At 40.0% G+C, this 15,515-nt stretch overlaps 1 protein-coding gene across 1 annotated transcript in view; it reads left to right on the top strand.

The window, feature by feature from the left end:
• The window catches only part of LOC107703275 (otogelin-like), a 43,475-nt gene that overhangs the window by 21,731 nt on the left and 6,229 nt on the right, over positions 1–15,515 (top strand). The window contains 27 exon segments of the mRNA XM_016505844.1: positions 3,949–4,056; positions 4,400–4,538; positions 4,632–4,766; positions 5,077–5,220; positions 5,367–5,486; positions 6,049–6,165; positions 6,278–6,434; positions 6,640–6,666; positions 6,773–6,940; positions 7,123–7,401; positions 7,505–7,622; positions 7,738–7,817; positions 8,205–10,618; positions 10,797–10,974; positions 11,079–11,227; positions 11,316–11,405; positions 11,571–11,757; positions 11,885–12,105; positions 12,204–12,342; positions 12,475–12,663; positions 12,748–12,957; positions 13,387–13,491; positions 13,586–13,690; positions 14,086–14,187; positions 14,461–14,559; positions 14,783–14,823; positions 15,405–15,480. Coding sequence (XP_016361330.1) covers positions 3,949–4,056; positions 4,400–4,538; positions 4,632–4,766; positions 5,077–5,220; positions 5,367–5,486; positions 6,049–6,165; positions 6,278–6,434; positions 6,640–6,666; positions 6,773–6,940; positions 7,123–7,401; positions 7,505–7,622; positions 7,738–7,817; positions 8,205–10,618; positions 10,797–10,974; positions 11,079–11,227; positions 11,316–11,405; positions 11,571–11,757; positions 11,885–12,105; positions 12,204–12,342; positions 12,475–12,663; positions 12,748–12,957; positions 13,387–13,491; positions 13,586–13,690; positions 14,086–14,187; positions 14,461–14,559; positions 14,783–14,823; positions 15,405–15,480 — 5,897 coding nt within the window.

Raw genomic sequence — 15,515 nt, 5'->3', positions numbered from 1 at the left:
AAATCTGTGGAAGGACTTGAAGACTGCAGTCCACAAATGCTCACCATCAAATTGAACTGAACTTGAGCAGTTCTGCAAAGAAGAGTGAGCAAATATTGCAAAGTCTAGATGTGCAAAGTTAGTAGAGACAGAGACATATCCCAACTGGCTGTAATTAAAGCAAAAATGGTTCAACAAAATACTGACACGAGGGTGAACCTTTTTCCAACTTTTTTCAAATTTTGTTTATTTTTTTTAATTTTTTTCGAATGTGATGATGTTATATCTTTCACTTGGATGTTATAAGTTGCACTGAGTAAATACAGCTGGATAAAACAAAATTAATGTCCGTCTTCATTTCAGGCTGCAAAGCAACAAAATGTGATTATTTTAAAAGGGGTAATTCTTTTCTATTCCCACTGTACATACACAGTCAGAGCCCGTCTTATTCAGAGTGCAGTGTCTCACTATCAACAATATAATGTGTGTGAGCTAGCTGTGTTTGATTCACGAGCTAGACCTTACAAGCAGGTTGAATTCCTCAGTGCACCTGTTCATGCCCTGAAAATTAGTCCACTAATTATTTAAGATAGGATTTTTTTCTTTCTAATATTATACATGGTCACATCTCTCAGGTATGCTTCTACTTTGTAGTCTTGTACTAAAGTCCTCACATTAGTTGTGTTCATACATTTTTTTCACTTTAGTTTGAATGATCTAAGGAAAAGTGTGTTGATTCATGTGAATGTGACAAACATTCTGGAGTGTAAAACAAGTGTAACTCTCTGCTTAGTTATTGTACTATGAAATGAACTAGCTAGTCATGACTGTTTCCCAATACCATAGTAACATGGTCCTGAACCACTGGTGTTGAACCAATAATTAATCACAGGTTCCCTCTTACATCATACACTGGGGTTTCCTTACACTTTTATGCACATGTGCATTCTTTAAAAATGACACTGATTGTAAAATCACTAAAATATATAGATTTAAATGTATATATTTAAAAGTCTGTAAGGTCCGCACACTTGGCCCAAGGAAGGTATCCAGTGGCGGATGCAGTGAGTCAGTCTGGGCCTTTATGTCTTGTTCAGTTTACGTGTCATTCTTTTATGGAGAAACCTCTGCTCCTTGTGGCACCTTCTCTAGGACGATAGTCTGACCCATCTTCATGAATCCTCTCACCTCCAGCGGTGCGGTTATCTGGGCAGACTTCAATAGGTGAAGGGGTTCTCCTTGCTTACACACTGCTTTGTGTGAGACACCTGAAAAGCATCTTAATGGCCATTCAATGACTGAATTCTGATCAACTTAACGTTGTCACCCATGGAGTAATATAGAAAAGTCATAAGTTAACATAAGAACAATGAAACAAAAGAGAAGCCTGATGAATTCATGACAGCACGTGCGAGTGGTACATCTGGTGTTAAATGTCTTTCAAAGTCACGTATGGTCTAGAACATGATTTAGAATTCTTCTAGAATGGAAATCCTGAATTCCTTGTAACAGATGTGTGTGTGTATCTGATATGCAGGCTAAGTCACAGTTGGGTTTCTCAGGAGATCAAAGTATCTGAGTTTCTTTTATCCTTACAAGTCCATGTTACACTAACAGGATACTATGCTTCTAACCACAGATCGAGAGCTGTTGTTCCAACCACACAAGTTTGTGATGCTGTCTGCGAATGTTTGTTGGAACAATGGTTTTGAGAAATGCCAAATTGTTGAACTTGGAACCGAATGTTGGTACTGACAGAACAACCATAGCTGGCTAACGATGCTTTTAGGAAACACACCTCTGTAACTTTTGTCAGAGTTTGTTAAAGATGCTTCAGCATGGGCCGACTCCGCACCCTGTTTCTCTCTTGTCCATTAAACTAAGGGTGATGCTGATACCCCTGTCCCTCATGGGAGCAGCAGGTATAGGAGTGTTTTTGTGAGCAGGGGAATTCCTGCACTAACGAGAGGGAGTAATTACCCCCTCCTCCACCCCCAAGCAAAGTGGTTAATGTTAGCAATGCTTATTTATGTAGTAAACAGGTGTACAGCTGGATCAAATAACTGATAAGCTGCTTAAAGGCATTCCTGTAGTCCATACTTCAAAATCAGCACATTTTAATTTGTCAAGACGAAAAGAAAGGCATCTTTATGTTTCAGTGCTCTGCTGCAGACCTTTAGCTCCTGTGGATACAGATGTTTTCTAATCAATTGTTTCCTCTCTCTTAGGGTTAGGGTCAGGTTTAGGGTTAAGGATTAAGGTCAGGGATCAATGCAGGTGAACTCTACTTCTTCTCAAGTGTAATGCATCTGACTGGGTCTGAGATCAGAGCTTCCACAGAGAAAATGATGCCACAGTTGAGTCTCTAGATAACTATACATTGTGTTTTACTCACTGAAGCTTTTCAGTGGTAATGGTACTCACAGATTTTTCACCCAGAGATTGTGCTTTCATTTGAATCAATGCATTTCCAGTTTTGACTTTGAACTTGTTTGAACTTGTTTGAACTAAATTATGTGCTTTGCCATTTTTGAGTTTTTGTTTTCAGTTCATAGAAAGATTTTGTAGTCTGTTTTAAACAATTAATATATTTTTTAATAAGTTGTTTACAATGAGAAGGTATAATTTAAAGGAGTGAACATATTTGCTATTCTCAGCAAAATCATACAAGTCGAACAACATTTAATGGTATTCAATATACTAGAGTATGACAAGTATTCAGTCAGGGGTGTGCTTGGAGGAAGTTTGTGTGTTTGTAGGGTTTGTATGATAATACATATCAGCATGCACTAGTTTATGTGTTGCTTGAGAGGTCTCGGTTTGTGTAAGGATGTACACACATACAGTATAGACCCTCATATCAACATCTAAATGAGCCTTTGGCTGGGATATACATGTGCCACCCTTAATCCCTCATCCAGAAACATTAAATTAATTCATGTATTTGCTGCAGTTGTACAGATTAAAAGGAACCAGGAACCTAGGCTGTGTGTGCATCGAACGTGCAAACTGTGAATATTGTCTGACCTGAAATCCATGATTCATATTTGATGGACTTATCCTTAATGTGACAAAATGACTGTTTGTGTTCAGAATACTCAGTATTGAACAATTTAATCACTTCTTCAGCTCCTTTTCTGTCCAATTTTTATTCTAGTAGAATAAAGAGAAGTTGACAGTTAATGTTGTGTTAATGACAGCCACTCATATTCATGAAATTCTACCTCATCAGTACTCAATCCAACATAAGGCATTTCAGTTTACTCATCTCGCAATGGCTTTTTTTTTTTTAGTTAGTCATTTGAAAACAATTATTGTAATTATGCACACAAAACCTCCTTTTCAGTATTTTTTTGTAATTTCACACCTCAGAGTTTTTGTTTGAGTCATGTTTTTTTTTTCTCAAGTCTGCTTTGTACAGAGAGAGAACAGCATTACCAAACGTGCATGACGATAATTGGTGAGCAATGGAGTTTGTGATTGTTTAGTTATGGATCCATCTCTTTGTCTCTTAATTAATGCATGCAGAACAGGAGCAGGTGATCACACATTCTTTGATGGCAGTAAGTGATCCAGCGTTCTGGCTGAGGGATAAAGAAAGCTGTTAACGCCTGTCTATCTGGGGTGTAAGTTTACTCAGTTCTAACGGACAGTGTGCTGGGAACTCTCAGAGACCCTCAGGCCAATGGAAATGATTCACTGCAATATTACAAGATCTTTATCAGAGAGAGAGAGAAGCTCTTTGGATCTGTGAGAATGAGAATAGGCTGCTTTTCTCATGTCACCAGTCAGATTTTTCTTTCATCCCTCTACCCTTCCAAATATTCTTGTCTCAGGCAGAATCTTCAGAGCTCTTGCATCATACTTGCATGGCATACTTACATGCATAATTAAACTCAAACGTGCATCCTGTGTGCTGTTTCAGTATGTTCACAGGCGTGATACACTGTGTGCATGTGTGTATTTCAGGCTCCTCGAACATGGTGATGAATGTTTCGAGCCACATGCATGTCCGTGCTTGTGGAAAGGGAAAGAATATTATCCAGGAGACAGAGTATCGTCCCCCTGCCATCAGTGGTGAGATTACATTAACTCATATTCTGTGCATTAATTTCTTTGTGTTTTTACACCAGTCATTTTGCTATACTACATTTTATATACTACAAGAAATGTTATATCAAAGATTATGTGGTCACTTGAATTTTGGTACTTCATTGTTTTAAAATATGAATATGAGGAAAACTTGTGTAACTGTAAATTTCCCAATTTTTTAGATATTAAATAAATCAAATGGCAAATTTGGTAGAGACACAAAATGTCAATGACACTCAGCACAAACATATTCACTTAGCATCTCCTAGGGAAAAGGAAAGAGAGAAAATGTGCAGTGAAACTTTCTCTGAATGTTATTATTTTGCAGTGTGTGTCAGCACGGCACGTTTCAGTGTGAGTTCCGCCCATGTCCGTCAATGTGCACGGCTTATGGAGATCGACACTACAGAACATTTGATGGGTTCCTGTTTGATTATATTGGTGCATGCAAGGTGTATTTGGTCAAGGTGAGCTTTTAGCAACAGATCCAGGTATTCATAACTCATTCTAGAAAAATGTATTATTGTTGTTGACTACTAATGTGTGCTCCTGTGTGTTAGAGCTCATTAGATTCAATGATGACTGTCACAGCAGAGAATGTTGACTGCTTTGAGAGTGGCGTGATCTGCAGGAAATCTCTCCTCATCTCCTTGGGACGCTCCTTCATTGTGTTTGATGATGACACCGGGAAACCTGTGAGTGAGCTATTCTCTTTTCTGTATAAAACATTATAAAAACTATAATTAAAATTAGTTGTCACCTAATAAATATAATGTGCCCCAGCCATATTCAGCTCATTCCTGTACGCCCCTGGGTAGGAGTGAATATACTTTGGCGGAATATATTTTTAATTCATCATAGTGTTGGTCATAATGTGTCGTAGTGCTGAAATCAGATGGTGTTGCGTCTGTAGTCTTATGTTTCTTGAAACATTGATTTGCTGTGAAACGACTGAGGTACGTTAACAATGGTTGATAATGATTGGCGGATATGTTTCACATGCAGAACCCATCCAGTGTGATCGAGAGGCAGAAAGTATATATCTGGCAAGCAGGATACTACACCATTGTGCATCTGCTTGGGGAAGACCTCACAGTGCTGTGGGACAGAAAAACCACTGTACATATACAAGCTGGACCACGCTGGCAGGTAAAAAACACACACACACACACAAAGAAGGTGAAACTGATTCCTGACTCTGCAGTAAGTGTAAACAAAGTTTTGCAGATCAATCATTTGCAGATCAATTTTGATTTCCTTACAAGCGTGTATTTGTGTGTTTATGCTATTTTTAGGGCAAGCTTGCTGGTCTTTGTGGGAACTTTGATCAGAAGACAGCGAATGAGATGAGAACACCAGAGAACATTGACTCGTCAACACCACAGGAGTTTGGCAACAGCTGGACAGCAGCAGAGGCATGGCAAACAGATAAACACACATACACTACCGGTCAAACGTTTTTGGAATAAATTGGGATTTTTGAAGGTTTTTGGAAAAAGTCTCTTATGCTTACCAAGGCTGCATTTATTTGATCAAAATAATAATGTAATGTAATTTAAATACAGTAACAACTGTAATATTATGAAATTTACATTTATATCCCAGCCAAATTACTGTAATTTAACATAACTGTTTTCTATTTTAATATATTTTAAAATGTAATTTATACCTTTGATGGCTTCAAATAGAAAGGAGTTGCTTTAAATTGTAATATTGTATTTCATTACTGTTACCGTTTACAGCCTTGGTGAGCATATGATAATATTTTCAAAAAATCCAAATTATTCCAAACTTTTGACCAGTAGTGTATGCAAAACACGAATGCACACTTTTATCTAACTCCCTTTGTTAGATGACTAAACATGTGTTTTTGCCCTTCAGAATGTCTCAGATCTGGCAGTAGCTACAAATCAAACACTCTAATCAAACTATTTACACTGACTGTGTCTGTTTGTGTGTGTGTGAATGTCCCATCAGTGTGTGAACAGTCCTGATATAAGGCACCCCTGCAATCTGAATCCTCTTCGAGAGCCCTTTGCAAAAAGACAGTGTGGGATTTTGCTCAGTGAAGTGTTCCAAGTCTGCCACCCTGTGGTAAGCTGATCCCAAATACCAGCAGACATTAATGCTCACATTCACATTGAGTTAAAATGTACATGTGAGTGAGAGAGGGTTTCTGTGTTTAAAGGTGTTTGATGCTCTGTAGGTAGATGTCACATGGTTCTATATGAACTGCCTGGTGGACACCTGTGGCTGCAACCGTGGAGGAGACTGTGAGTGTTTCTGCACGAGTGTTGCAGCATATGCTCACCGCTGCTGCCAAAAGGGCGTCACCATTGATTGGCGCTCCCCCTCTGTCTGCCGTGAGTGATGCCTCAGCCCAGTCATATTACTAGAGTCAATCGTTGTAATAATAACCAATAACTGAATATATAACGGTGTTGGTGAATGCACATTCTTCTAAAAGACAATGATAGTTCGGAGGAAGAAGGAACTGAGCGATCTATATTACCGTTTTTCATCACATGGTACTGTGTAATGAGTAATACAATCTGCTTCTTCTTACAGCTTATGACTGTGAATACTACAACAAAGGTACATCTGTAGTTTTTTAATGATAATGATATTTACACATATATATATACAGTATGTGTATATATAATTTTGACAATTGTGTATGTGGGAATGCATGTCTGCATAGCTTTAGGGAAAGGGCCCCTGAAGCTGTTGACCTACAGAGAGAGAGGAACACTGTTGGCAGCCAATAAGACAAGTGGACTAGTGTTCCCAAAAAGAGAAATGACCAGTACTGACGAGATCCTAATGTTGTTCATGATGACGCCAGGCATCAGCAAAGCCAGACCACATGGTCAGTCCGACACAAGCACACAATCAACATATAAAAATGCTCAAGTGACTTTTATGAACAAATATATAGTAAAGCATGCAAGTTTCAGACCTTTGTAGCACAAACCTCCCACTTTAGATGTATTATTCTATGTATATACTGTATGTGTTGCTTTTCCAATAAGTATGTTGTTAATGCTGCAGACACATCTCTGGTGTCATTTGAGGCGGCAGACAGACCCAACTACTACTTAAAAGCAGAGCGCAGTGGCCAGCTGAGGCTGCAGAAGTGGGAAGAAACTGAGGCATTCTGGGATGCAGCTACATTTGTTCTTCATAGAGACACCTGGATCTCAGGCTTTGATTCGCTAGAGTCCCTTGCAAAGCCAGGGTTCTTTCTGCATTTCATGCTGTCTAGACTCCAACTCATGAAATACAGTCACTCAGATCGGTACCGCCGAGCTACTCTATTCAAACTGACAGGTCAGCATGTGGCTACATATGTGCACAAACTTGCTCATAATCACACAGAAATATTACACAGAAATATCCCTTTTTTCCCCCCAAATCATTACTTTTACTACAGGAGCCATACCACACTATCCAATGGGTCCTCGATGCCAGTGGCGGTATGAATCATGTGTGAGTCCGTGCTTCAGGACATGCAGTGACCCATCAGGTTTGAGCTGTGCCAGTATCCTGAAGTAAGAGCACATACATTCATGTTCATGCATGCAAACATGCACACATTCGTTTTCTGCAAATATCTACAAGTATCTAAATTGTGTAAGTGTATGGCTGACATGCACCTTTCTGTAGGGTTGAGGGATGCCTGCCTCAGTGTCCAAGTCACATGGTTCTAGATGAGGTCACTCACAGATGTGTCTTTATGGAGGACTGTAAGCTACTGTTTCTGCTACTTCTATTACTAATGCTGGTGTAAAATAAAATCACTGACCATTTTTATTTTAATGAGGTAAATGATAGGTTGGAATTTACTTCCACAATCATTGTCACATGATTTGACTAAGGCAGCTTATGTTACCTTCCAGTTACAACTTCGTAAATGCCATTTTAACCAGCGCTAATGCTAGCAATCTTTGAGAAAAACATTTCTTTCCACTAGTTGTAAATGGAGCAATTTAAAAATAATTTTGTTGTTTGTCTTTTTATTGCCATAGTAAATCCAAGCTCCAGTTTAGATAGCTTAACGTAACACAATTAGCTATATCAGTTTAAATTAGATATTTTGTGCAGTGTCTAATAAAAATCGTGTTTGTGTTTAGGCATTAAGCCTGCCGTTGTTCCTCCATTCACGCCACCCAGTACTGCAATATCATCAACATCCTCCTCAGAGCATTCCACCTTGAGTGGTGGAGCGGTTTCTATATCACTCACTTCTTCAACAGTGTCAGAGTCTAGCACCACTGCTTCTACACCTACAGCACACATGCCAAGCACTGCAAAGCTTACATCTTCTCCTATCAGACCTGGAGTGATGGAAACCATTACCACATTAACAACATCCACTTCCTCCACAAGTCCGCTGGCTTCTACTGAGAAAACCACTAAAGCATCAACCATCACCCACAGTTCCACTTCCTCCACCACACTGCAAACTAGCCCAATGTCTATCTCAGAAACTCTCTCAGGCACCTCTACAACAAGCAAGCCAACAGAATCTTTGACACTTCTCACACATACCACAACTATCCCCTCACCGTCTACTTTTAGTCCTGCTCTGTCGTCTACCTCAAGTAAAGAGCCGATCAGAGCAAGCACTCTACCTGTGCTTCCAGTCTCAACCAGCATAAGCTCCACAGAAGCCACTTCCCGAACAGTCAAAGTGTCATCTCCTCTCACCTATAGTACTGAGACCCCCAGAGTCTCAGAGGCCTTTATACCTACTGAAAAGACCACAATGCCCTCTGTGACTTCAAGTGGCAGCACACAGTTTCCTGTTGAAACCATCAGCATGACAAAGTCCACCTCACCATCGACCACAACACCTATGTTAGAATTGAGTACCTCTGTCACCACAGAAAAATTGACCTTTCTGTCATCTTTACACACTGTGAAGACCCCTGGGAGCACCTCTGAAACCCAGAAGCCTTTGGACAGCACTACCATTTCCACTTCCCCTACAGATATTGAAGCATCAACCACTCACATTACAGTAAAATCCACAAGTTCTGCTTTTCCAACACCACCTTCAGTTCAAACGACACCTTTTATTCCTTCAACATCAACCTCAGAGCAACCCAAAACTTCAAAAACAACAGTGTCTGTTTCCACAGCTGCTACAACAACCTTCATCACCACAGTGTCCTCTCAAGCTGCATTTGTGCCAACAGAAACTACAGCAAAAACAACCTATCAGCCAACATCTATTATATATCCTTATCCTGATGTTCCAACAACTGATGGAACGTTGCAGACAGATTGGAGAGTGATCCAAACCACATCAACTCCATCACCAGAAACAACCCAAACCAGTGCCAGGACAGCAGAGACACCACTTACCACCTACACCACCATGCCATTCACCTCAGCACCTACAGAAGAAACATCAACACTGCTTACATCACATGTGTCACCCATTGACAAAACAACTTCTAGAGTTGTCTCAGCTTCTACTATGCTGAGCTCTACAGAGTCTCACTGGAGTTTAGTTTCCACCACTGCTCTCCTTTTAGACAAAGTCAGCACATCACCAGTTCATCCTCCTTATTCTATGACAACTATGACCACCACATCTGAACTGCCTGAGATTTCTCCAGCTTCACCATCCATACTTACAATGGCAACATCAGTATCTGAAGCCCCAACAAAAACCACAGAAACAACCATCACTTCTGAGAAACCTCTGCTAACGTCTACTGCAGCTGAGGAGATTGTTTCTACCACTCAAACATCTACAGCTAGACCTTGGAGTATACATTCTATCACCGAGACAACTAGGGTTTCTCTTGACACAGATAGAGCTGTGCTGTCAACCACTGCGACAACCCAGACGTCAACACTGGTCCATGAGACCTCCAGCACCTTTCCTTCAATGACTTCAATGACAATGATTCCAAAATTCACAACCCGTGTCACACCAGTCTTGACCTCACTGGTGGCTGTGGCTACCACACGGCGAGAAACTCCACGGGTTGTGGCCACAACCAGCATTTCACTTCCAACTAGGAATGCAACGACATTGACAACACCTGCAACCACTTATACAGATAAAGTGACCACTGTTTCCACAGATACAACTACTTCTAGTATCCCGGTTGCTGCTTCTAGCACTCTTCCAACACACAGTCCTGACACCACTGAATACACCTTTGGATTTACAGAGTACACCACTGAATCTGGTCCGACCACAACACTGCAATCATCAACTGGAACAACTCCAGTGCCTAGTGTGGCATCAGTTGTTACCCAGACTACCATTTCAACACAGCCCCCTACTTCCTCTACTGTCACTGAGAGTAGTCCCATAACCAGTGCAAGTGCCTCTACTGAGCGCCCTCTGGTGGATGAACACACCACAGTCACAGCCATGGCACCTGCTCCAGACACTGCCCAAACAACACTGAGTTCATCTGTGATGACCACTCTTCCCTACACGATAGAAACAGAGCACTGGATGACGAGCCAGACACATGCCGTTTTAAAAACTACTGCTCTCGAGCCAAGCAGAGTATGCACCGTAAGTCAATTATAAAATACTTTTATATATTATTAGTTGTTTTTCATTTTACTTTTGTGTGGTGGTATGAACAAATGTTTATATATATATATATATATATATTGACTTTGTAAATTTTGTATAACCAAAGTCAGTTATTACATACTAAACTAAATAATGTGTGTGTGTGTGTGTGTAGTCTCCATATTCAGAGGTAGTGGATGAATGTACAAAGCTTATTTGTGTCAGTGGCCAGTTGCTCCTCTTCAATAAGTCTCAGAGCTGCCCATATGATGCTACACCTCCAAACTGTGGTCTGCTTGGCTTTGCTGTGCTGGTCAATGGTGATAAGTGTTGTCCACGATGGGACTGTCCATGTGAGGAACACCTGCATTACACACATTACTATGATCTTTTCTATTCTGTCATTTGTTAGACTATTGAATGTTTATTAAGATATACATTTTATTTTGGCATGTAGGTCGTTGTTCAGTGTTTCCAGATCTTAATCTGATCACATTTGATGGGAAAAGTGTTGCGATTTATAAAGCTGCTTTATATGTGGTGACTCAGCTTCCCAATGAGACTGTTAGCATCTTGGTGCAAGAGTGTTCTGGACCAGATGACACTGTAAGATATGCACAACTCCATTGTTTTGCCTAACTTCAGGATAGCGCCTCACAACTCAAGTGATATATTCTATTCTATTTGATTCCAGCTTGTGTGGAACTTTACCCATTTGTGTCTGGCAGCTTTAAACATTACTCACAAATCCAATGAAGTGCTCATCAATCGTCTGCAGAGACGCGTGAGTATCCATCTGTTTGCAATTCTTGGGATTAACTGCCACTTTTGTAGTGGTAATAGATTACAAAAAAGAGGTTTGAATAAAACTGGATCATTATTATTATTCCAGCCTGGCAGATTGACATGAATGAAAGAGGTTCAGAAATACAATGGGTTGTTTTTCCAGCTATATGTGAACTCCAGGTATGCCAAGCCACGTTTTAAGAAGTTTGGTTTTGAGATTCTGGACACAGGAAACATGTATCTAATCCGAAGCCCAGCTGGTCTGAAGATCCAGTGGTTCCACACTACAGGCTTGATGGTGATTGAGATGGACAGCTATAACAACAGACTGCCCACAGTGGGCTTGTGTGGTACGAAGCCATTAACCACAGATTATATGTTTTGCAAAAATTATCGTGTCATATTTTAATGCCATCTACCTCCTTCATGTTCCTCACTCTCCACCTCTCTCATCTTTCTCTTTGTCACCCTGTCCAGGTAGTTGTGATGGTAATCCTCTGAATGATCTGACTCTGTCTAACGGTACAGTTGTGTCTGAGCAAGAGGATCCGGCTGTGTTCATCGATAGCTGGCAGATTCCCAACACCACCAGCTACGTCAGCCACAGCAGACGGAGGGAGGTCAACTGCACCACGGGCGACTGCTCCCAGTGCATGAGCATGCTGAGCAACCGTACCTTCACCATCTGCCATCCTTATGTACGGCACACAACATGCACATCCCACCAATACCAAGCCTGCAACCACACCTGTGATTATGCACTACATTTCCTGAATGTTTTTTTTTTGTGCTGCAGGTCCCACCAGCAATGTTCTGTGAGATGTGGGTGAGAGATGTGGAGTATGTGAATAATCCATGTGTTGCTTTGGCCGCTTATGCTGCTTCCTGCCACAAATTCAACATCTGCATGGAATGGAGGAGCTCTGATTTCTGCCGTATGTAGTCACCGAGGCATACCAACACAGCTTTAAGTAACAATGCTTTCCGCAATTGTATATGGTGTTAAATGCCATTCATTGGCGTTTTGTGTGGTGTGTTTTCTAATGGTAGTATGTTTTCCTGTGTAGCATTCATGTGCCCAGAAAATCTGCAGTACCAAGCATGTCTGCCTGCTTGCACTGCCCCATCCTGCCCAAACCAAGAGTTTGAGTTTGTCCCAGAGCAATGCACAGGCCTTTCAGAGGGCTGTGTGTGTCCAGAGGGAACTCTATTACACCGGCCCTATTCTGCCCTATGCATTCCACCCAGCAAGTGTGGTATGCCCTTGTCTGTCTCTCTCTCTTTTTAAAGGCATTTAGCTATTGTTATTCATTTATTTATGTTATGATATGTGTTTGCAGCATGTACTGATAGTTTTGGAACCCCACGTACACTTAAGGAGGTTTGGAAAGCCTCGCTGGACGGCTGCTGCATGTATAAGTGTGAGAACGACGGCATAGTGCCGGTGGAGTATAACTGCAGTAATATTCCTCAGCCAGTCTGCATGCGTACAGGAGAGATTACTGTCAGCCTTGCAGATGACAGCAGCTGCTGCCCTCACAAAGCCTGCGGTCTGTTACACAATAATTTCACATATATCTGCAGAAGGGCTGGGCAGAATGATTGTACATTTGTAAAAATGTACTGTGTTTACATCCATCAAGTTAAAATAAGATGATAAAGTCTCTTTTATTTTTAGCATTTAATTCACCATATATATATATATATAACAAAAAAAAATAGACATTATTACATGGTGATGGGATTTCTAAAACATTCTGGAGTTGAATTTCCAGTCAAATGACTAAATTCAAAACAAAATTTGTCATTTTCTGCCCAACCCTGTTTGGCATCGTACATGTTAATGTACTGTATATAACTCATGTATTAATGCAACTCATGTATTGATGTATATAACTAATGTATTATGTAACCATTATGTAATAAGTCCAGATGCTTTTTCAGAAACTGTTTAATTCATGCTTAATGTTTTGTGACAGTTTGTAATCAGAGTATGTGTGAGGCGGCTCCTACGGATTGTAAATATGGGGAGAAGCTGGTTTCGTATTACAGGCAGGACTCCTGCTGTCCAGAATACTCATGTGGTGAGTTTTGACATATTTTGTGTCTTAGCTTGTGTGTTTGAGTCTGTGTATCTGTCCATGCGTGCAGGATCGAGTTTGTTTATTGTCTTTTTAGAGTGTGATCCTGATCAGTGTGTCTCGGACATTCCTGTGTGTCACGAGGATCAGACATTGATCGCTACTCGTGCTGAAGGTAGCTGCTGTTTGGCACACATCTGCAGTAAGTCATTTTGATTAATGTTAAAATCGTGCTGTTCCAAACCCATATGACTGACTTTCTTCTGTGGAATAAAAAGTGAGAAATTGTTAAGACTTGTACAATAGATATTAGATATTATATAAAAGTTATTTTGACTTGTTCATTACATTCCAAGTCTTTAGATGTCATGTTCTGTGAGTAAATAGTGGGTAACAGTTTGAGTAAATTCTTCCTTTAAAACTAATTTCCACCCTATAATCATTATTTGATTTCAGCCTACCTAACCTTTGACAGGCATGTACTGCATTAATGTGTATAATGTAAATCTTTAGCACAATCGTTAGTGCAAATAAAATTGATTGTGTGTGTGTGTGTGTGTGTGTGTGTGTGTGTGTGTGTGGTTATTATTGTGTTAGTGTGTGACAAATGTTCTGAGGCAGCTCCAGTGTGTCAAGATGGAGAACTGTTGATTGTGGACACAAACAGCACAGAGCGCTGCTGTCCAGTTTATCACTGCTGTGAGTACAAACACATGATTAAACATACCGACAGTTACCATTTTTATTCCTAGTGGTAAATACAGCCAATAAAAGCAGTTGAGAAAATTGTGAGCTAAAGCTTATAGTAAGTTACAGTAGAAAAATAGAACAACAACCATTATCCACAGGAGAACAAGTAGCCTAAACCTGCATGTCACCCTCAATCTCCACAAAACGAAATATCTTCAAAACACCACATTAGTTGAAGCAGGGAAGGGTTATTGTAACTGTGTTGTGCGTATATGTATGCAGTATGTGAGACGTCTCGATGCTTAGACATCACATGTCCAGTTGGCATGGCAGTAGTTTCCACAAGGATTCAAGATCAGTGTTGTCCATTACAGACATGTGGTAAGACCATCAAGTTAATAATTATGTTATCTAAGTTTAGAAGCATTTACTGTGCATTAGATTGTCTTTGTTCAAGTGATATCAGTGTGAGGGTGTGCCAGTACTGTTTATGTATTGCTTGTCTGTGTTTGTGTGTGTCTGTGAATGTGTGCTAAAGAAACAGAATGCAATTCTGTATTAAGTGTGCGTTTCTGAAAAAGACTAAAGCTCCTCTCTCTCTTAGAATGTCTATGTGAGAAAAACCTTCATCCTAAATGTGCTCTGGTGAGTGTCCAGAAATTACTGTATCCAAATGACCATGTATTTTTGCGTACATTTATTATTCCATTATTTGTGACCCTGGACCACAAAACCAGTCATAAGAGTCAATTTTTTTAAATTGAGATTTATACATTCATTTATACAGCTGAAAGCTGAATAAATAAGATTTCCATTGATGTATGGTTTGTTAGGATAGGAAAATATTTGGCCGAGATACAACTATTTGAATATCTGGAATCTGAGGGTTCAAAAAAATCTAAATACTGAGAAAATCGACTTTAAAGTTGTTCAAATTAATTCTTAGCATTGCATATTACTAATCAAAAATTAAGTTTTAATATATTTACAGTAGGAAATTTACAAAATATCTTCATGGAACATGATCTTTAATTAATATCCTAATGATTTTTGGCATAAAAGAAAAATCAATAATTTCGACCCATACAATGTATTTTTTGGCTATTGCTACAAATATACCCCAGCGACTTAAGACTGGTTTTGTGGTCCAGGGTCACATTTGTGTCTGATCAGGCTCTTGTTTGGCTGATTGGTTCATATCTGATATCAGATGTATTGTGTTGTAGGGGGAAAGTATGCAGTTAGACAGAGCATTTCTGTCTGATCCAGAGAACCGGTGTGCCTGCAAACGATTCATTTGTGGTGAGAACCCACATGTCTGTCGAAAATGCTCTGAA

Source organism: Sinocyclocheilus anshuiensis, unplaced genomic scaffold (assembly GCF_001515605.1).
Source record: "Sinocyclocheilus anshuiensis isolate Anshui unplaced genomic scaffold, SAMN03320099.WGS_v1.1 scaffold947, whole genome shotgun sequence".
Classification (NCBI taxonomy): domain Eukaryota; kingdom Metazoa; phylum Chordata; class Actinopteri; order Cypriniformes; family Cyprinidae; genus Sinocyclocheilus; species Sinocyclocheilus anshuiensis.
This window is presented reverse-complemented; position numbering and strand designations above follow the sequence as displayed.